This window comes from Oncorhynchus masou, chromosome 24 (assembly GCF_036934945.1).
Source record: "Oncorhynchus masou masou isolate Uvic2021 chromosome 24, UVic_Omas_1.1, whole genome shotgun sequence".
Taxonomy (NCBI): Eukaryota; Metazoa; Chordata; class Actinopteri; order Salmoniformes; family Salmonidae; genus Oncorhynchus; species Oncorhynchus masou.
The window spans coordinates 51,223,407-51,245,530 of record NC_088235.1 but is presented as its reverse complement, the minus strand read 5'-3'; the positions used below and the strand labels follow the sequence as shown (position 1 = coordinate 51,245,530).

Below are 22,124 nucleotides of genomic sequence, written 5' to 3'. Positions count from 1 at the left end.
AGAGTCCTTTGTACAACTCCTTCGAAATAAAATGCCAGTGCATAATCTATGGTAACAACATCATTCTGCTACATTTGCGTACGTATAGTTGCATGCCATGCTGTCAACATTGTTATTTTGCCACAAAGACAAATACATTGATGTGTAAAACAACTCCATGCATAACACTACAAAACACTGGAGACCCTCAGCTATTTTCAGCCATTTACCCAGACCTCCCCTCTCCCTGTCAGCCTCCCATATGTGCCGAGCACTGCCCTGACACTGTGCCACAATGTCACATCCTGTTCGTTTACTCATTAATCAAGTGTGCCGTCCAGATTTGTGACAATCCTAATAAACAAGAGAGTAATCAGGGCAAGGTGGAGCTTTCTTTGTCTGTGCCATCAACACAACAGAGCACCACACTGACATGGCTGCCATGGGAACTGAAGCCAGTCCAAACCAGTCCAGACCCACATCTGGGGAACAGGTACCGGAGCAGTATTCAGCGTCACCACAGCAGCTGCTCTCACATCCCACAGAATATCAGAAATCCCTCTGGCACTGTGCTGAGGTGTTCGTCTTCAAACAGAACAGCAAGAAAGCTGGTCATGAACTGGATGTGGGTGTGTTTTTGTATTCATTGTAGTCTTAAGGATGACAGACTGGTTAAGGATACCATTAGGGGGGGGTTCTGATGAAGATGCATTTGATATGCACACAATAGAACTCTTTCAGCACTCCCATTCCATCATACACCCACATAACTCTCTGTATCCACTCCTCTCCGAGGTGACTAGCTCATTTACTGTGGCATCCAATGACTAAAAAAATAAACAGAACATATCTGTGCTTTTGAGTCTACCCCAATGATACACACTGATGTCATTCGATCTAAAGTGTTTACAGATTTGTCAAGCAATGATGAGACCAGTGTCACCTCAATTACAGTATGAGGTATTTCCAATCAGGTAATGATTAGTACGCTGTAATGCCAGCTGTGTGGTTTGGGTTGGCATACTACCGTTCCATTACTCCCCCCCGTCCCCCCCCCCCGTCCCCATGCCACTCCATGACCCAGTGATGTCACCACAGGCCCATTTGGACCGGGGGATGAAAGCATCCCTCTCTCCCCATAAACAATAGGCTGACGTCAGGCCACAAGAGCACAGCCAATCCCATAAAACTCCCTTCAACAGTGAAGCAGAAGCCAACTAAGCCACCTCTAGTCCTGACCCATCAGAATCAACATGTCGTCAGACCACAGCGTCAACGCACCAGGGCCTTGTTGGGAAGTAAAAAGGAGAGATGGTGTCGCCGGGACTCTGTTGTGGCTTGGAAGAGAATATTCATGGGGTTCAGCCTCTAATTAAAGATCTAAACGGGGTTTCAACACCGTTCTGTACTCTGTCCTTTACTCCTTTAATCTATCACATGAACCATCTACTTCTACTCTCTCCCTCTCTTAATCCTAGTTCATTTCTCACTCCATCACCTCTTGTCATTCCCTCTCCAGCAGCTATCTGTCTCTCTCGAACACCCCTTCATTCTCTTCATCTCATTCCCTGTGTGGGCTCCTTTTCCTTTTGTTGTGTTTCAGTGTTTGTCATCTCCAGCACTCAGGAGCCTCAAAGCCCCACCAACCACTCAACTACCTCTACAACATCCTTTCACTCGATTCACCTTCCATGAAATCTCAAACATTGTCCCCTTACCCTACCACACCCCCAACCTACAATACACCCTAAACTTGATCTGTGTCTCTCCATATCCACCCACCCATTGTATAGAATGCACATCAATGGACATTAAAACAGAATGCTGTTTTAACACCAGAGCGAACCAATTCCGAAACATATGAGCCCCGTACAGGGACCGAAGATATGTTTACCCTGACAGAGAATGGGCTCTCTCCTGTCTGTTTGTGCCGTGGTATTGTATCTCCAGGCTTTACCTCACAGCGTTAAAGGGCTGTGCTGTGGGACTTGAGGACTGACGGTGCTCTGTCCGACCAGCTGACCTGGAAGACTGATCTGACACGGACACAGCAACGACAGCTGAGATTCGGGGGTCCAGACCGATAATGAGGTCCATTTGTTGTTTTGTGTCTCAGGAATGCATGAACCCCTGCTGCAATGCCACCACCTGCACCCTGAAGGGAGATGCCGTGTGTGCACACGGACAGTGCTGTGAGGACTGCAGGGTAAGACTGCTCTTTCTGTGTCTATCTTTCGTCCTCTCCCTCTCTCACAAATGTCTATCCCTCCCTCTCTCTCCGTCCCTCGCACTTTTGCTCTCTCGTGATGTCTCTTTCTCCCTCTTTCCTCCCTGTAGAAGTGATTAAAAAAAAATCTAATAATTCTCTGCTCCATTGACATGTTAAAAAAGCGAGTGTTTATAGTAAAAAGAAAATGTAGACTTTTAAATCAAGGTGTATTCAAGCACTGGGCCCTCCAGAGTACAAAAAAAGATGCCAAACATTTTCAATTTAGTTTGCCCTTCTGATTCCATTGTCATTGAGTTGTGGGTGTGTGGTTATTTGTCTGTCTATGTGTTCTCTCTGCAGCTGAAGCCTGCTGGCACACCGTGTCGAGAATCCAGTAACTCCTGTGATCTGCCAGAGTTTTGTACTGGTGCCAACCCCCACTGCCCTGCCAACGTGTACCTGCATGACGGGCACTCTTGCCACAAAGTGGACGGATACTGCTACAACGGCATCTGCCAGACCCACGAGCAGCAGTGCATCACACTATGGGGACCAGGTCAGTAGGGTGCCCCCCAGGGGACTGGAAGTTTTTGATTGATTTTATTTTTTTGACTCTTCCATATTTGGAGAGATCAGATGAATACATCTAACTTTACTTAACATGTTTCTTGAAGTAGCTAAGGAACAATTAATCCTAGTTTATAAATCAGTTCAATGTCAAGGGAGAGGCCATGCAGCACCTGGACAGAACAAGCTAACAGACATCATGTAAACAATCCTTTTGATGAACACAGGTTCCTCCACAGTTGACCTGCCTTAACATCTGGAGGTCAGGGGTTACCTTTGGCTCATGGGATGCTTTGTTACATCTCTGACTCATCACATCTCACTCTCTCCCTCTTCCCCTCCCTCTCTCACTCTCTCTCTTCCCTTCTCACTCCCCCCCCCCCCTTTCTCTCACTCTCTTTCTATCTTCCACTCTCTCTTTCTCCTGCAGGAGCCAAACCTGCCCCGGGGATCTGCTTTGAGAGGGTCAACTCAGCAGGAGATCCTTACGGGAACTGTGGCAAGGACTCCAAAGGATTGTTTGCCAAATGTGAAGCCCGGTAAGACTTAGCAGCTGTTGTGATGTATGTCATGTCTATTGACCTTGAAAGCAAAAAGAGCTAGCTAGAAAGACCAAGGAATAAAACAATGTTGTTTATCTGAATTGTTATTATCAAGGGTGCCAATTGACAATCAGCATGGCACATTATATGGGAGAAATAGTCTAGGAAGGAACAATAATTAAAAACACAATTTGGAGATGATATAAGGCAAATTACAGTTTGAAGTATTCATGAACACTTTACTATTCATGTCGGGTAATTGTTCTTGGATCTCTAATCAAGCATTTGTTAATTGATGTAATTGCTTTAATGACTGGAGGACTGAGGGAGTCATTAAGGTGAGGCAAAGGCTGTCTAGTTGTCTTTCATCTTTGGTTACAATTACACACCATCTCTCACATGTCAGAGATTGTCAGTGTTTAACTTTATACCTTGTCATTAGTGTGTGTGTGTGTGTGTGTGTGTGTGTGTGTGTGTGTGTGTGTGTGTGTGTGTGTGTGTGTGTGTGTGTGTGTGTGTGTGTGTGTGTGTGAGCATGTGTGTGTGTGTGAGCATGTGTGCGTGTGTGTGAGCATGTGTGTGTGTGTGTGAGCATGTGTGTGTGTGTGTGAGCATGTGAGCATGTGTGTGTGTGTGTGTGTGTGTGTGTGTGTGTGTGTGTGTGTGTGTGTGTGTGTGTGTGTGTGTGTGTGTGTGTGTGTGCATGTGCGTGTGCGCATGAATATGTTGGTTGTTTTTTTAACACAGAGACGCAAAGTGTGGTAAAATTCAGTGTCAAGGAGGGGCCAACCGGCCTGTGATTGGCACCAATGCCGTCTCTATAGAAACCAACATCCCTCTTCAGGAAGGAGGGAGAATCCTGTGTCGGGGGACGCACGTTTACCTGGGTGATGACATGCCCGACCCTGGACTGGTTCTGGCTGGCACCACGTGTGGAGAGGGCATGGTGAGGGTACTCTGTAGAGCGCTGCACCTGTTATCAAGCAGAACTAGAGAGAGACTATAGTCACCAGTGGTGGGTATGCTAAAGCCAAGGCTTGTATTTAGCCCAATTCCAAACCAATCACTTACTGTCATCACTGGGATCATTTGAATTGGGTCTCAGAGAATGGAATAGATAGCAGTTCTCGGAAGATAGACCTTCCATTCAATAGCTAACATCACATTTGGAGTACTACAGTACTTCACATTTGATAAGTCATTTATTCAATAGGACTCTTTCTCTGCTCCATAGATGTGCCTAAATCGTCAGTGCCAGAACGTCAGTGTGTTTGGTGTGCACCAATGTTCAGGGAAGTGCAGCGAACGAGGGGTGAGTACTCCGTGTTGGAGGGTATCATTTTATGTTGCGTATCTAGAATGTGGTGACTCATTTCCCTGTGTTAGCGTAACGCTGTTGTCATGCCAACATTATTAACGCATCACAGCATCTTGTTGACCTCAACATTGCCACACAGTAGAGTAGTACAGTAGGCCCTTTACTACACAGAGCGCCAATGTAGTTACTGTAGTTGTAGTTAACTCACTGCCCGTGAGTCATGGCAGCTTACCCCGATGGTTTTACAATCAATCTTCATCTCTCCAGATGGTTTAAATCAATCCCATCTAATGGCATCATTTATGTTCTGCTTAAAGTGCCATCCATCATCTTTTGGCAAAGAGAAGGCAGGCCAAGCAGCAGGAGAAAATACCATCAAGTAGCTATAGTCTGGAAGCATCAAACTACACTAGTCAAAATGCTCACTGCTGTTCAAATAGTTATTAATACTGCGAAGAGAAGCCTTTTATGTTGTATTTACTTTGTTGTTTAGTTCTAGCACACAAGTCTTCCTGTTCAATGAAAGAATGAATGAAAAGCAGGACCCTGGGCCAGATTTTCTTACTGTGACTTTTGAACCTCTGCATGGTTGCCCCACCTTTAACAGAGGTGAATATAAAACACAGAATCCAAGCTGGAGTGAGAAATGGCTCTAGTCTACCTTAATAATAATTGCTTCCTTTAAGTTTGATTTGACATTTAATTGGATGATGCATGATCCAGTCATTCGTTAAGAACAGCTGGAACTAGGTGGTGATGTCACCCCTATTACTAACTGCACATTAGTGTCTTTATTTATCTAAATTGAACATTATATATTGACTATATTCAGACCATAGAATTAGGAATTAGAATACTAGAATGGATGTGAACCTTCTTATGATGGTCCAAAGGTCAGCCATGTTGGTCAGAGTTGGTCAACCTTGGTTTGCCCGTGTCATAAGATATTGTTTAAAACAATGAATGTGAATAATTAATCTTCACTGTATGTGTGTTAGCTAGCTAGCCAGAAATTGTAGAGGAATATTTCCATGAATTTGTTTAATTAACTGCCAATATGCCAACATTCCATTCAATCAATGCTGTCGATCCACAGCCATACAAAGTCTCAAATCAGTCGATGATAGGACTTATATTTTAGGTTTACTCTAATTCTATTACATCATTTCTGATACATCACATGCCAAACTTTTATTCTCCTGCGTAAGTAAAAGCAGGAAATACATCAACTATGCCTCAACTGCCGTTAATTGAAATGAGACTGGTTTTGGATTTCTGACCAAGATGGCTGCCATTTTCACCCCATTATGGAACATAGAGTGTTTATGACATAGCCCCTCTAGTAATTTAATACGATCTCTATGATTTCAAACCCACATGATGTCACAACCTTAACCAACCCAAGACTTTAAATAAATCCAGAGGCAGTATGAATCTCCATATGTGGCTCAGTGTAGATGTCATTCTGTATAACGTTAAATGTGCATGAGTGTGTTTGCAAGTGTACTGTAACAGTACGTAGTGACATAATCCTATCACATCTTTAGAGATCCCCTTGGGGGTTCTTATGTGTCCTTAAGTCTTGACCTGACCACCTCTGGCCCCAAACACTCCACACACATAAGTGAGTGTCAGTCACTCTGAGGCAGGCAGGGAAAGCTCTTCCTAGTTCGGGGCCAGATCTGATCTGGAGCGATCCCAGCCACAGACTTCCCTGCAGCTGGCAGCTGGACTCCATTATCCCTCCAGGGAATCTTGTTGGATCCTTTTCCCGCTCGGATAACTGTGTTTTGGGATGGGCTCTCCCCTGTACATGTTTTCTCCATCATGTTTGACACTGCACAGTCTATGGTGCCCGCCACATGAAAACCGATGAGTCTGATGGAACGAGTGTATAGTTTATTTGTAGAAGTAATTCAAGCATTTCAGATGTGGGCTTTTCTGAGGAATTTTCTGAGGAATTGCAGGCCTGTGGGCCAGATGAATGCATCTCTCGTATGTCATGTGTGTCTTAGGCAAGTACAATGCATACTGGTAGCTTATAAAGTACGTAAAATAAGGCATGCATACTTGCCATTTCCCATGAATCCTTGCCATGTAGTCTCTCACTACTGTGTGTTGGATGATCCCTAGAGCCTAGAGGCCTAGCACACAAGTTTTCCTGTACTCTGACCAGTATCTATTGGTAGAACACAAGGTATGGACAGTATTGTATTGTACAGGTGAAGATGTGTCAACTGAATATTAACCAGCATGCGTTGGGATCCTAGGTGTGCAACAACAAGAAGAACTGCCATTGTGAGGAGCACTGGGCCCCTCCCTTCTGTGAGAGGGCGGGGTTTGGAGGCAGCCTCGACAGCGGACCAATGAGACTGTCAGGTACAGTACACTCTGTCCTCTTTATACTTCACTAACTGCACCCTGTGTTCCACTAACCTGGGCAGATGAAGAGAGTTAGTTTGGGATAATAATCAGGGTAACACCTTTAGCTGTACTTTCATAACCTGCTCACAGAAAGTTAGTTACTTTGAAGCTCGACTAAGCTCTCCAAACTTGCAGACGGATCTACCTCAGTCACCTATTCACCCTAGCGACATACAATTCATTACAACTAGACCAGTACAACTTAGTCCCTGTCTGGTCATTCAAGAACGGAAGGAAATAATCATTTAAATCATGTCAAATGTACTAAAACCCTGCTGTGGCTTCTATTAACACTCCCTGTGTGTCTTGTTTGTGCCGTGCTGTAGATGTGCGTGTGTGTGTATTAATGTGCGTGTTGTCGTATGTGACGTCAGCCGACAGCAGGGGGGTTGCCGTGGCGATCCTGGCCACCCTCCTCAGCCTGATGGGTGCTGGGTTCCTGGCATTTCTCAAGAGGAAGACTCTGGTCCGTCTGCTCTTCACCAACAAGAAGACCACCATGGATAAACTGAGGTACAGTAGGGCACCTCCTCCCACACCTGTGTTTCATTTTATGTTCTGGATATCAAGACGAAATACTTTTATAGAGATGCTTTCGTGTAGAGATGATTATCTTGTAGAAATGACAGAGATATTGTTTCTAATATGCATTATGGTCCCATGGTCTCTCTCTGGTGATTTGATGTGTTCACAGCGATAGTAACCTTGTGACTCCACTAACCACTAACCATGTGAGAGGAAGACGCATAGTCCAGCACATAGTCCTCACAATGCACGTGGACCTTGTGTACAGAGGAAGGCCGTGTTACTGTGTGTCTCAAAGCTGCAGCTTTTTAAGAGATGTACAATAGTAGTTAGTAGAAGACTAGTATAGTAGTTGGAATGTTACCTCTCTGCCTTCATAGGTCTGTTGGATCCACCAGAACAACCAGTCCCAGCCAGACTCAGTCCATGTACAGTTCACGACGCAAGCCCCCAGCCAAGCCCCCAGCCAAGCCTCCAGGTGCCAGCGTATACAAGGTGGGTCTCTTTCTGCTGCTGAGTTAAGGGGTAGCTGATTTTCCCTGATAGTCACTTTAGTAGAACACAGACTGTTTGTTACACGTGAGGGAGCTGGAGTTTTTCCCCCAACCTTCCCTTATGATCAATTGATTAGTATGGTTCACTTATAGGCCTACACAATGGAAGATGTAACAAGTACACTTTGCATTGTATAAAAGATGGATGTAGGGAGAGCTAAAACGTGTGTTAGCAAAGAAGTATTACAAACTAACTGCTGACAAACTATCGGTCACACATCATTGGATTTCTAATGCAATCCTACTGTATCAAAACCGCAGCACCACAACAGGGAATCAACTTGGTCTGAGACTTGCCATGCTTATCTGAACCTATTCATTCCAGACTTATTGTCAAAACAAGTTGACGGCTAAGCGTATAATTTATTTAGTCTCAGCGTCTCTTTCTTGAAGAAATATTAATGAGGCCACAGTATTGTTGGCAGAAGGCTGAAGAAACTTTGATTGAGAAGCCGCACCATTTAAATGAAATGGTGATCATGGTGCAGTATCATCATAGGGCTGTGTATAATGGTTCTGCCTGAGATAAAAGCCTTTGTGTACTTCGACACAGGAGAAAAGAGTTGGTGGGGTCAAGAGTAAGAGGCAAATTGGGGTGGACTTGTTTTAGAATTGATAAGCATGTGTGTGCGTGTGTGTGCGCGCGTGTGTGTGTGCGTGCGTGTGTGTGTGTGCGTGTGTGTGTGTGTGTGTGTGTGTGTGTGTGTGTGTGTGTGTGTGTGTGTGTGTGTGTGTGTGTGTGTGTGTGTGTGTGTGTGTGCAGGCGTGTGTGCGTGTGTGCGTGCGTGAGTGTGTGTGTGTGCACATTAAAACATCCACAGTTGATTCCCATGGAGAACAGCTGGAGTGTATCATTGTGGTCAGAGTTTAGGAGTTAAGGGTTTGCTGGCTTGGCTAGGAAGGATGCTTAACCCAGTTCCGTCTCCAACACCAGTCTTGTCTCCTCTAGTGAACGTGACTCTGGCTCCTCAGCAGTATTCAGTCTACTTGCTGTTTACTGTTTGTTCTGGCAGTCACAGTTCCCCCTGTCCAGATTTCCAGCAGACTCTCTGCAGGTCGCCTGGCGTAGCGTAGCTACAGGCCAGGCCAGTTCAGCCAGTCTATCCATCTCCGGTGCAATTAGGTTTATTTTTGAGGACTAACAGCAGTTCTGGACAGGCAATCTGATGCTGGCTTTGACCGTTTCAGTGTGTTAGATTTACTTACTATGTTTTCTGTTATTGACTGCCTGTGAAACGTGTTAATTCATACATCCATGACGGAGAACATGGGTATAGTTTCAGCCTGGGTTCTCCTAGCTGTATCCAGCTACTGTACATAGGTCACAGGGGTTTGAAATGATTGTTTGTGAGACTCCACCAGGAAATAAGATAAATGATCTGAGGAGGAGCAGAGGGAGGAGAACATAATAGCTCAAGCCCTGACAGAAAACACAAACTAACGGCTCTCTTCTCTACCTCCCTTCCCCTCCATATCCCCTCCCCCTCTCTCCATCCTCACAGCCATCCCACCAGAGTTTGGAGCCTCTCCTCCCTTCACACAGTTTACATTCCCACAGCTTACGGCGGTTGCCCAACTACCAGCCCATCCACATCAGCCACCCCATGCCTGTCTCCCTGAGTGTGGGACAGCAACCTCTGCCCCCAGTCCCACCCCACCACAGGGCCCTGCCGGCCCACACTGCCCTCTCCCCACCGCGGGCACCACCCTGCCACAGCCTGCCCAGACAGCAGCCCTACAGGATAGACCAGGTTAGTAGTCACTGTTCTGCCATGCCATCCGCTATGAATACAAATATCCAATGTATTTTCTGTAGGGCTGCACAATTAATTGAATGCACAACGAAATCGCAATATTGACATGTGCAACATCCATATCTCAAGAGATTCATATCACATGCAATACTTTGAAATGTCACTCAGCTGCATGCAATGTTTGTTTTTATAGTTTAATCATTCAAGTAGCGCAGTTCTTCCTCCTCGCTGTTAGATTCTCTATAAGTTTAGATGCTGTTCTGTTCTAGGTCAAATGCAGTCAACAGATTGTTCCAAACAAGAAAGATGCTGCTTTCCACTTTGCTTTTTAATATAAATCATTCTATTTCTTGGATTCCATCAGTTCACCCAAGTGTTTTGATCTATATCGCAAGTAAAATTGCAATCGCAATAGTTTGTAAAACAATTGCAATGATATTTTTTGCCCATATCGTGCTGCCCTAATTCCCTTTTTGGGGATTTCTTTGGAAATTGATCTTGCTGGAAACAACATAGTAAAAAGTAGATTTATTAATTCACACAATCCATAACATTTGAAGAACATAAATTTAACAAGGGCAATCGGAAATACGTATTCCCTCACTCACTTATTCAAAACCCCTGCCTTGGGTCCCAATAGACATATTATTACACAATGGATAAGTTATGGACCATGCATACTAAATACTGTGTTGCTATAACCCCTGGAAGGCATAGCTAAATAACTTAAATGAATGTGTTTGCTCAACTTGTCTCATATGTTCATTCAGCTGGAAATTATTATTTGAGCAAATAAAGGCTTTACTAAAAAAGCCTGTGCAACTGGTTACACACAAACACAGGGCTTTTACCATACAATGTTTTCAACTTACATATTTGACACCCGTTAGCAAACAGTACATGAATACATTGTGCATGTCCATTTATACAGTAACTGTTATTCAACATGTCCTCTCAACCTTTTGGTTCACAGCATTCTGATCTTCCTGCTACGCCATAATGTCTGTGTCTATTATCAGTTCATCTGACTAGTCTCTCATCATGGATTTGATTGACTTATTTCAGCGATGTAAGGGTTTTCTGTGTAGTTGTCTAATGTTGGTGGGGCATATTTACTCTGTTTTAATTTTACTCCTTAATCACTATGATTTTTTTTTAAAATGTACATGATTGTACTTTTAACAGAGCTGAGACTGTGTGCAAAGTGTAGTAATACAGGTGAAATCAGTCATTGGCACAGACATGGTGGCGTAGCAGAAAGATCGTCAGGAAGGTCGGTATGCTGTGAACCTAGTGGTTGTGAGTTCAAATCCTAGGTGAGGATATGTTGAATAATAATTACTGTCCAAATTAACATGCACAAAATAATCATGTCTGTCAAATATGAAAACATGGTGTGTCAAAAGCACTGTTTGTGGGTGTGTAAATAGTTCCACAGCCTTTTTAGTTTAGATGGCCAAATAAAATGTTTTTTGTTGAACGAACATTTGAGACGATTTGAGCAAACACATCATTTTAAGTTGCCTGAATTTTTGCTTAAGTTTTCTCAAGTTGGAGCTAAGTCTGGGCCAACAACATGTTTTTAAAGTTCAGGTAACATTTGAGTTGTTGAGTAAACAAACAAATGCTGTGGAACCAGTTACAAACAACGAGATTTTTCTTTTACCGTGTGCTTCATCCTTAAAGTTGTTCTCCACAAATCCTGTTTTGTGCTGAGCCAGCAGTGCTGTTTCTAGAGTATGTAATTCAATCTGTCTGCTCAGGGCTCATGCAGGCAGGTGATCTGTATGCGTAGAGCACCATGTCAGATGTCCATGGCTTTATGAGGTGCAGAGTGCACTGGCAGATGCACGTCATTGTAAAAAAAAAAAAAAAAGGAAGACATTAACTTTGAGATGTTACTATTCTCTCTGGTGTATAAAGCACAACTACTCCCAGATGTTAGGGAAGAGCATGTAAGAGATGGAGAGAGACAGATATAGATCCAATGCATCCCCTTCTCCTGAGAAAGTCCCTGTTGAGGTGTGGCAACAGATGGATCACATATGTGAGAATGGAGTGTGTAGCAGCCTAGCAGCCTTTTTTTTCTACAATTGTAAGGCAACTTCAAAGGCAACTTTGTGTCCTTCGGAAAGTATTCCCACCCCTTGACTTTTTTACACATTGTATTACATTATTCTAAAATGGATGACATTTTTTATAAATTCTCAGCAATATACACACAATACCCCATAATGACAAAGCGAAAACAGGTTTTTAAGAAATGCCTTATTTACGTAAGTATTCAAACCCTTTGCTATGAGACTCGAAATTGAGCTGAGGTGTATCCCGCTTCCATTGATCATCCTTGAGATGTTTCTACAACTTGATTGGTCCTACAGTTGACAGTGCATGTCAGCGCAAAAAAAGCCATGAGATCGAAGTAATTATCCATAGAGCTCCGAGACAGGATTGTGTCGAGGCACAGATCTGGGGAAGGGTACCAAAAAAAGTATGCAGCATTGAGAGTCCCCAAGAACACAGTGGCCTCCATTCTTAAATGGAAGAAGTTTGGAACCACCAAGACTATTCCTAGAGCTGGCCGTCCAGCCAAACTGAGCAATCGGGGGACAAGGGCCTTGGTCAGTCAGGGAGGTGACCAAGAATCCGATGGTCACTCTGACAGAGTTCCTCTGTGGAGATGGGAGAACCTTCCAGAAGGACAACCTTCTCTACAGCACTCCATCAATCAGACCTTTATGGTAGAGTGGGCAGATGGAAGCCACTCCTCAGTAAAAGGCACATGACAGCCCACTTGGCTGTCAAAAGGCACCTAAAAGACTCTCAGACCATGAGAAACAAGATTCTCTGGTCCAATGAAACCAAGAACTCTTATGCCTGAATGCCAAGCATCACGTGTGAAGGAAAGCTGGCACCATCCTGATGGGATGTTTTTCAGCGGCAGAGACTGGGAGACTGGGAGACTGGGAGACCGGGAGACTGGGAGACTGGGAGACTTGTCAGGATTGAGGCAACAATGAAAGGAGTAAAGTACAGAGAGGTCCTTGATGATAACTTGCTCCAGAGCAGTCAGGACCTCATACTGGGGTGAAGGTTCACCTTCCAATGGGACAATGACCCTAAGCACACAGCCGAGACAATGCAGGAGTGGCTTCAGAACAAGTCTCTGAATTTCCTTGAGTGGCCCAGCTGGAGCCCGGACTTGAACCCGATCAAACTTCTCTGGAGACACCATAAAATAGCTGTGCAGCAACGCTCCCCATCCAACCTGACAGAGCTTGAGAGGAGCTGCAAAGAAGAATGGGAGAAACTCCCCAAATACAGGTGTGCCAAGCTTATAGTGTCATACTCAAGAAAACTCGAGGCTGTAATCACTGGCAAAGGTGCTTCAACAAAGTACTGAGTAAAGGGTCTGAATACTTATGTAAATGTTATATTTCATTGTTTTTTTTAAAATAAATTAGCACAAAAAAACTGTTTTTGCTTTGTCATTATGGGATATTGTGTGTAGATTGATGAGGGGAGAAAACAATTTAATACATTTTAGAATAAGGCTGTAACCTAATAAAATGTCAAGGGGTCTGAATACTTTCCGGAGGCACTGTAAGTCCCATTTATCATTACTATTATTATTACTCAGGTTATCTTGTACTCAGGCTCTCTTGTACATATTTATCTTTGAAACAAAACTTTAAAAATGATGAAATTCAAACTCGTGAGCTGTATATTTATGTAGTACATACAACCCAAATGTCCACTATGCTATCTAACTGCCCGAGGGTTGTCAGCATGGTACAAAAGGTACATCTTGACTTGGGAGGTCTGCTGAGGGGCACAGTTGGTTTTGAATGTGGGGGTCCATATTATGTTATATGGTGTCCAATGTGACGTCTCATCTACATAGACTACTGCAGTGGTGGAGTACCTGGTCCAGCACTACCCCCGCTGTGTGGGATTCATTCTCCATCTACCCAACACAGAGAGGGAGACACACAACACTTGAGGTATTAGATGCCCTTAACAACAGATCTAGTATCAGATTACCCTACCTCTTAACTATCAGAGAGAGGATAACCTATCTGATGCAAGATGAGTGGTTAGAGGCACTTCAACTTACTGGGAGCCACATCAGGCTGGAGAGAAGGCTTCAATCTGATTAGGTCTTTATTTCAACCTCTGTGGCGCCTCTGGTTTAACTGCATCAGGAGACGATTCAGCTGCCATCCCCAGGAGGTGATCTTATTCTTTGAGTTTAGTGTTTCGAAAGGCAAATTGAAGCAACAAACAGACCTCTGTTTCACAAGAAGTGGTCTCCACTGTTTGTCCTAATACAATTTAACTGAGTCCAAGTCACAAGATGTGGTTTAAGCTACAAAACATTAACACTAGTACTGTAGACTCAGTCAAATGTGTTTTTGTGGGGGCAGTCGTATCTGGTCTAATCAAATCAAATCAAATTTATTTATATAGCCCTTTGTACATCAGCTGATATCTCAAAATGCTGTACAGAAACCCAGCCTAAAACCCCAAACAGCAAGCAATGCAGGTGTAGAAGCACGGTGGCTAGGAAAAACTCCCTAGAAAGGCCAAAACCGAGGAAGAAACCTAGAGAGGAACCAGGCTATGTGGGGTGGCCAGTCCTCTTCTGGCTGTGCCGGGTGGAAATTATAACAGAACATGGCCAAGATGTTCAATTGTTCATAAATGACCAGCATGGTCGAATAATAACAAGGCAGAACAGTTGAAACTGGAGCAGCAGCATGGCCAGGTGGACTGGGGACAGCAAGGAGTCATCATGTCAGGTAGTCCTGAGGCATGGTCCTAGGGCTCAGGTCCTCCGAGAGAGAGAAAGAGAGAGAGAAGGAGAGAATTAGAGAATGCACACTTAGTTTCACACAGGACACCGAATAGGACAGGAGAAGTACTCCAGATATAACAAACTGACCCTAGCCCCCCGACACATAAACTACTGCAGCATAAATACTGGAGGCTGAGACAGGAGGGGTCAGGAGACACTGTGGCCCCATCCGAGGACACCCCTGGACAGGGCCAAACAGGAAGGATATAACCCCACCCACTTTGCCAAAGCACAGCCCCCACACCACTAGAGGGATATCTTCAACCACCAACTTACCATCCTGAGACAAGGCTGAGTATAGCCCACAAAGATCTCCGCCATGGCACAACCCAAGGGGGGGGGGCGCCAACCCAGACAGGATGACCACATCAGTGAATCAACCCACTCAGGTGACGCACCCCTTCCAGGGACGGCATGAGAGAGCCCCAGTAAGCCAGTGACTCAGCCCCTGTAATAGGGTTAGAGGCAGAGAATCCCAGTGGAAAGAGGGGAACCGGCCAGTCAGAGACAGCAAGGGCGGTTCATTGCTCCAGAGCCTTTCCGTTCACCTTCCCACTCCTGGGCCAGACTACACTCAATCATATGACCCACTGAAGAGATGAGTCTTCAGTAAAGACTTAAAGGTTGAGACTGAGTTTGCGTCTCTGACATGGGTAGGCAGACCGTTCCATAAAAATGGAGCTCTATAGGAGAAAGCCCTGCCTCAAGTTGATTGCTTAGAAATTCTAGGGACAATTAGGAGGCCTGCGTCTTGTGACCGTAGCGTACGTGTAGGTATGTACGGCAGGACCAAATCAGAGAGATAGGTAGGAGCAAGCCCATGTAATGCTTTGTAGGTTAGCAGTAAAACCTTGAAATCAGCCCTTGCTTTGACAGGAAGCCAGTGTAGAGAGGCTAGCACTGGAGTAATATGATCAAATTGTTTGGTTCTAGTCAGGATTCTAGCAGCCGTATTTAACTGAAGTTTATTTAGTGCTTTATCCGGGTAGCCGGAAAGTAGAGCATTGCAGTAGTCTAACCTAGAAGTGACAAAAGCATGGATTAATTTTTCTGCATCATTTTTGGACAGAAAGTTTCTGATTTTTGCAATGTTACGTAGATGGAAAAAAGCTGTCCTTGAAATGGTCTTGATATGTTCTTCAAAAGAGAGATCAGGGTCCAGAGTAACGCCGAGGTCCTTCACAGTTTTATATATGACGACTGTACAACCATTAAGATTAATTGTCAGATTCAACAGAAGATCTCTTTGTTTCTTGGGCATCTCTGTTTTGTCCGAGTTTAAAAGTAGAAAGTTTGCAGCCATCCACTTCCTTATGTCTGAAACACATGCATCTAGCAAGAGCAATTTTGAGGCTTCACCATGTTTCATTGAAATGTACAGCTGTGTGTCATCCGCATAGCAGTGAAAGTTAACATTATGTTTTCGAATAACATCCCCAAGAGGTACAATATATAGTGAAAACAATAGTGGTCCTTTAACAGAACCAAAGAGGAACACCGAAACTTACAATTGATTTGTCAGAGGACAAACCATTCATGAAGAGACAAACTGATATCTTTCCGACAGATAAGATCTAAACCAGGCCAGAACTTGACCAATTTGGGTTTCCAATCTTTCCAAAAGAATGTGGTGATCGATGGTATCAAAAGCAGCACTAAGGTTTAGGAGCACGAGGACAGATGCAGAGCCTCGGTCCGATGCCATTAAAATGTAATTTACCACCTTCACAAGTGCCGTCTCAGTGCTATGATGGGGTCTAAAACCAGACTGAAGCATTTCATATACATTGTTTGTCTTCAGAAGGCAGTGAGTTGCTGCGCAACAGCCTTTTCTAAAATTTTTGAGAGGAATGGAAGATTCGATATCGGCCGATAGTTTTTTATATTTTCTGGGTCAAGGTTTGGCTTTTTCAAGAGAGGCTTTTTTACTACCACCTTTAGTGAGTTTGGTACACATCCGGTGGATAGAGAGCTGTTTATTATGTTCAACATAGGAGCTTGATAAGAGCTTGATGATCGACTACAACAGAGTAGCCACTAATGATGACGTCACTGGGGATGGCCATTCATAACTGATTTGTTAAATGACACGTCATGTCTTCAGGTGCTGTTACAAGCCCACTTCTCTACCTACCACACTATGCCATGCCTACCTACCGCTGCCATGTATGCATGGTCAAACCACTCACATAATGGAATAATAATCTTTCACATCAGGGGGTCACAGTTATTCAAGCATGGTTGATGTAAGTCACCTTCTTGCTGATGTGTGAAACATTACAGAGCTGGAAGTCCCAACAAAGTAATCTAGTCCAGGACACACTTTACGCCCTTGAAGGACAAGCTCATATGTGTTATATAAATGGCATGTTATGGAAGATTCCAGACACTTTTTGGACGATTTTGTTGGAAGATCTTACTTTTATTCAATGAACACAAAAAAAATAAAAAATACAAACAAAACGTAAAGTTTAGTAGGGCTAAACAGCACAGTACCAAAACAAGATCCCACAAACTACAGATGGGAAAAAGCTGCCTCAGTATGATCCCCAATCAGAGACAACAATAGACAGCTGCCTCTGATTGGGAACCATACCCGGCCAACAAAGAAATAGAAAACATAGATTGGCCACCCTAGTCACACCCTGACCTAACCAAAATAGAGAAAAAAAGGGCTCTCTAAGGTCAGGGCGTGACAGATTTCACTTGGTTTTGAGAAACAGACCCCAACCAGCGATATACCTCCTCATGCTCATTCTGCAGTGCCAGGGCACAGATAAAAACAAAAGCTCCAAAAACACCAAGTATAGTGATGTAGGTCATCAGATGTTGTACACATGTGTAACCGATGTGAAATGGCTAGCTAGTTAGCGGTGGTGCGCGCTAATAGCGTTTCAATCGGTGACGTCACACTTTGTGGGTGTTAGTTGTCTGTGTGTGCAGAGTGTCCCTGGTTCGAGCCCGGGTCGGGGTGAGGGGCGGACGAAAGTTATACTGTTACATTGATGCTGTTGGCCCAGATCACTGGTTGCTGCGGAAAAGGAGGAGGTCAAAAGGGGGTTGAAACTAACCGATGTGACATGGATAGCTGTTGGCCCAGATCATGGGTGTCTGCTCCTCCTTGTTGATGTGTGCAGAGGGTCCCTGGTTCGAACCCAAGTTGAGGAGAGGGACGGAAGCTATACTGTTACACGTGAAATTGTGTCATTACAAACGTTATCTTCAAAGTTACATTCCATTTTGTCAGACTCGAGCAATACTTTTCTATGTGCGAGCATGGGCATGCTTTCTCGTTCCTATTGTGATGATACGGAAAGATGCTGAGACTCCAATTTTTCACTTTAAACAAAAAACAGTGATTGCAAAGTTGAACAAACCCTACAACTCAATGCACATCTCTATGTTAAGAACACAAAGTTTGGTAACAGAATGACGTCTCAAACAGCACAAACCATCATTCTGTTACCAAACTTTGCATCTGCATTGTTCTTCAAGTAAATGTGTTTTTGTAAAATGTTCAGTGGAAATTCTTCAAAGTTATCCTTATCCAGTTGTATGGTTTATTTAACTTTGCAATCATAGTTTTTTTTTTACATTTTAAAGTGAAATATTGGAGTCTTGGCCTCATTCTGTTATTGTAGAATTGCCTTTAACACTTCATTCTGTTCTCTAAATCCTTTGAATTTGGTGTTTGCTGTAACTTGGCACTTATTTGTGAGTATTGCTCAAGGTTTGTTCCTTTCCTCCTACAAACTGTGCAGAGCAGCTGGGATGCTGCTAGCAGATGTTTGCCATTACCTCGCCCTCCCCATTTTAGATTAGTAACACATGATGGCACCTCATTTAGATAACCTTCCAGAGAGAGTTGCTATGGAGGTGGTGGCTACAGAACAGACAGATACATTATTCTGGTGACACTCTATAACACAGTGCCCTCTAGTGAGGTTTCTGTGCCAACACTACTCTTCAACTCCTGGTTTGTCGTTCCTAGGACCGTGAGAAGCCCAGTCCGCCCCAGAAGCCCCTGCCAGCAGACCCTCTGGACAGGCGTGTTTGGGTAGAGAGCAGCACCTCGGTGGTGGGGGTCCGCCTCCCTGGACCCATCCCTATCCCCATCCCCACCGTGCCCAGGACTCTGCTCACCATTCCACAACCAAACAGGTCTGTGCTACGGTGGGCTGGCTGGCAAAAAGTTTATAGCTATATACTGTATGAATGAAAAATGTATGAAAATAAAATAAACGTTTGCTCTGCATGTTTTTTTTTCTCAATTTTCAGACCTGCACCCATACAATCCCAGAGACTGCCTAAGACTCATCATTTTGACCGCTGATCACAAAGAAATGGAGATGGAATAGTGGGGTGCTCTATGGATGGAGACCCATATTTGCACTACAAGACTCTACCAGACCTTTGCAACTTTGAAAGGGTCTCAGAGTTTTAGGAAAAGGGGACTGACTTCAAACATTGGTGCTATGCCTCTGAAAGGTGCTTTTGTTGTCCTCGCTCAGGTACAAATGAACTATTTAATGTCTATACCTTGTAACTCACGAAGCAGCAGTGTTAGGGACTGGGAGTGTACGTTCAGTTTGTCGTGAATAAGAACTGCTTTCGCATTCCAAGGCATCCACTCACTTCATAATCTGCAACAGTGCCGGACTGACATGTTGGAGATGTCAATTGCGGTGTGTTTCGACCACAGGTGGTTGGTTGGTGGCACCTTCATTGAGCAGGACGGGCTTGTGGTAATGGCTGGAGCAGATTAAGTAGAATGGTATCAAATACATCAAACACATGGTTTCCATGTGTTTAATGCCATTCCATTTGTTCTGTTCCAGCCATTATTATGAGCCGTCCTCTCCTCAGCAGCCTCCACTGGTTTCAACTAATCCAATTCGGTGCAAAAGCAAGGGAATTGTTCAGAATCGACACGTACTTGAATTATTGTTCGATCTTTGCATTCATACATGGTCTACATATCAAATTAAATCAAATATATTTATAAAGCCCTTCTTACATCAGCTGATATCTCAAAGTGCTGTACAGAAACCCAGCCTAAAACCCCAAACGGCAAGCAATGCAGGTGTAGAAGCACAGTGGCTAGGAAAAACTCCCATGAAAGGCCAAAACCTAGGAAGAAACCTAGAGAGGAACCAGGCTATGAGGGGTGGCCAGTCCTGGCTGTGCCGGGTGGAGATTATAACAGAACATGGCCAAGATTTTCAAATGTTCATAAATGACCAGCATGGTCAAATAATAATAATCACAGGAGTTGTCGAGGGTGCAGCAAGTCAGCACCTCAGGAGTAAATGTCAGTTGGCTTTTCATAGCCGATCATTCAGAGTATATCTACCGCTCCTGCTGTCTCTAGAGAGTTGAAAACAGCAGGTCTGGGACAGGTAGCACGTCCGGTGAACAGGTCAGGGTTCCATAGCCGCAGGCAGAACAGTTGAAACTGGAGCAGCAGCACGGCCAGGTGGACTGGGGACAGCAAGGAGTCATCATGCCAGGTAGTCCTGAGGCATGGTCATAGGGCTCAGGTCCTCTGAGAGAGAGAAAGAAAGAGAGAATTAGAGAGAGCATATTTAAATTCACACAGGACACCGGATAAGACAGGAGAAGTACTCCAGATATGACAAACTGACCCTAGCCCCCTGACACATAAACTACTGCAGCATAAATACTGGAGGCTGAGACAGGAGGTGTCAGGAGACACATACATGATCTTTATTCATGTGTACCCTAATATGAGTTAATTGACAGGGTATTGGACCCAAGTATATAACTACAGTACCACAGAGAAAAGTATCTCTGACCTTTAAGTTTTTCTCCGCTGGCGAACTTGAACACGTTTACAAACTTACAAATGATTTTGGGCTCTTACATGCCCTTAATAGTTCATGTTGTGACCACAGACTTGAAGGATATGCTCTCGTCACCGCTTTCATAAATACTCAACTCTCTTACACACAGTTTGGAGTATTTGCTGGCAGTTGTGCAATACGTAATGCTCCCAGCGGGGCCAGGAGAGTCTAAAATGAGCTGACACTGCTGGGTTCCAGAGAATCACAGCAACACCAAATAATGCAATATAACGGCTGGTGGAGGAGCATGCTACACTTCAACTCACTTGATGCTGTGGTGTCAAGATGACTTCAGTGTTGTGAAGAGTCCAAACCCCACTTAGATGGTGTCCAATGTTTTATTCATTTTTATATTTTCAAAGTTTACTCAGACAAAAGTATGCCCAAAGTGGTTTACTTTACGAGGTAATTGCCGGTACTTGACCTCATGGTTATCATTATTCATTTACTATTGGAGCTCGGTCTCACACATTGGCACATAACTCTCTCCTTGAGGTTTTCAAGACATTTCCAATTAAGTTGAATTTGTCCTTTGAAACATTACAGTCTTACAGCAAATACATCCAATAGCTGTACTTAATGTCCTGTTCTTTTCCCTTTACTTTACTTTAATTTGCGGACTAAGTGACACAATTGATTTTCAATACATTAAAATGTTGTCCAAATTAAAGTAGAGACTGTGGGTACATAATGTCTTGGCCACAATATGGTTCATTAAATATAGCTCTGATGGGTGCTGAGTAAGAGTGTTCATCATACTGCTCAGTCCTCTGGCATGGCACGGGATGTGTGTGTGTGCGTGCATGCCTGCGTGTATGTATGTTAGCAAGCTTACCATATGAAGTTATGACCTCCCTCTCATAACTACTTTGTAAGGTTGTTTCAACAGGGGCGAACTTTTACATTGAAAAGTATTCAGTACAGCACCAAACAGGGGCACATGTTGCATTATTGTAGGTTGTAAAACAACATATCAAACCTGGTCTGCAATGTATCGTGATCACCAATATACTGTTGTGCTTTAATTAAATGGATGCATGTGTGTGTACTCATAATGCAGTGTATGTCTTGTCGCTCAATAGTGTGGAATGCACTACTCGCTACTCATCAGACTGGCATTGTGTAGTTGCATTTACACTTTTCGTCATCACTGTCTATGTTCCTTTTTTTACAGATTTAGATCAACTGCTATCTGATGTCAGCATTTGTCAGATCTTCAGGTCTATTCACTTGTAAAAGTTGCTTTCTACAAATGTACTGTATTTTTTGTTTCACTCTTACATTTTCAAGTTAAAAGCCATTGTACAGTTAGTGTAAATATAGTATCTGTCAGCAATCAGTATTTTATTTTACAAGAGCAGTGAGAACCACAAAGTTTTGGCTTCTCCTGTTCAATAAAACATGTTTTTTTTATTATTGAACTCCATTTGGAATGAGGATTATGGTAAAAGATTGGATTCTGGAGCAGTTGGAGTACTTGAACATTGCAGAGCCAAATAAATGAGATTTCTCTTATGCTGTTCATTTGAT

The 22,124-nt window shown here is 43.7% G+C and overlaps 1 protein-coding gene across 1 annotated transcript in view; it reads left to right on the top strand.

Moving 5' to 3' along the window:
- Positions 1-22,116, top strand: part of LOC135512310 (disintegrin and metalloproteinase domain-containing protein 12-like) — a 149,201-nt gene extending 127,085 nt beyond the window's left edge. Inside the window, exons 13-23 of the mRNA XM_064934213.1 lie at positions 2,096-2,185; positions 2,549-2,744; positions 3,186-3,294; positions 4,045-4,243; positions 4,532-4,609; positions 6,886-6,994; positions 7,414-7,552; positions 7,945-8,059; positions 9,621-9,869; positions 18,722-18,891; positions 19,009-22,116. Of these exons, the coding sequence (XP_064790285.1) occupies positions 2,096-2,185; positions 2,549-2,744; positions 3,186-3,294; positions 4,045-4,243; positions 4,532-4,609; positions 6,886-6,994; positions 7,414-7,552; positions 7,945-8,059; positions 9,621-9,869; positions 18,722-18,891; positions 19,009-19,063 (1,509 nt within the window). The 3' untranslated portion in view covers positions 19,064-22,116. The remainder of the gene's footprint in view (positions 1-2,095; positions 2,186-2,548; positions 2,745-3,185; positions 3,295-4,044; positions 4,244-4,531; positions 4,610-6,885; positions 6,995-7,413; positions 7,553-7,944; positions 8,060-9,620; positions 9,870-18,721; positions 18,892-19,008) is intronic.
- The last annotated feature ends 8 nt before the right edge of the window (positions 22,117-22,124 follow it).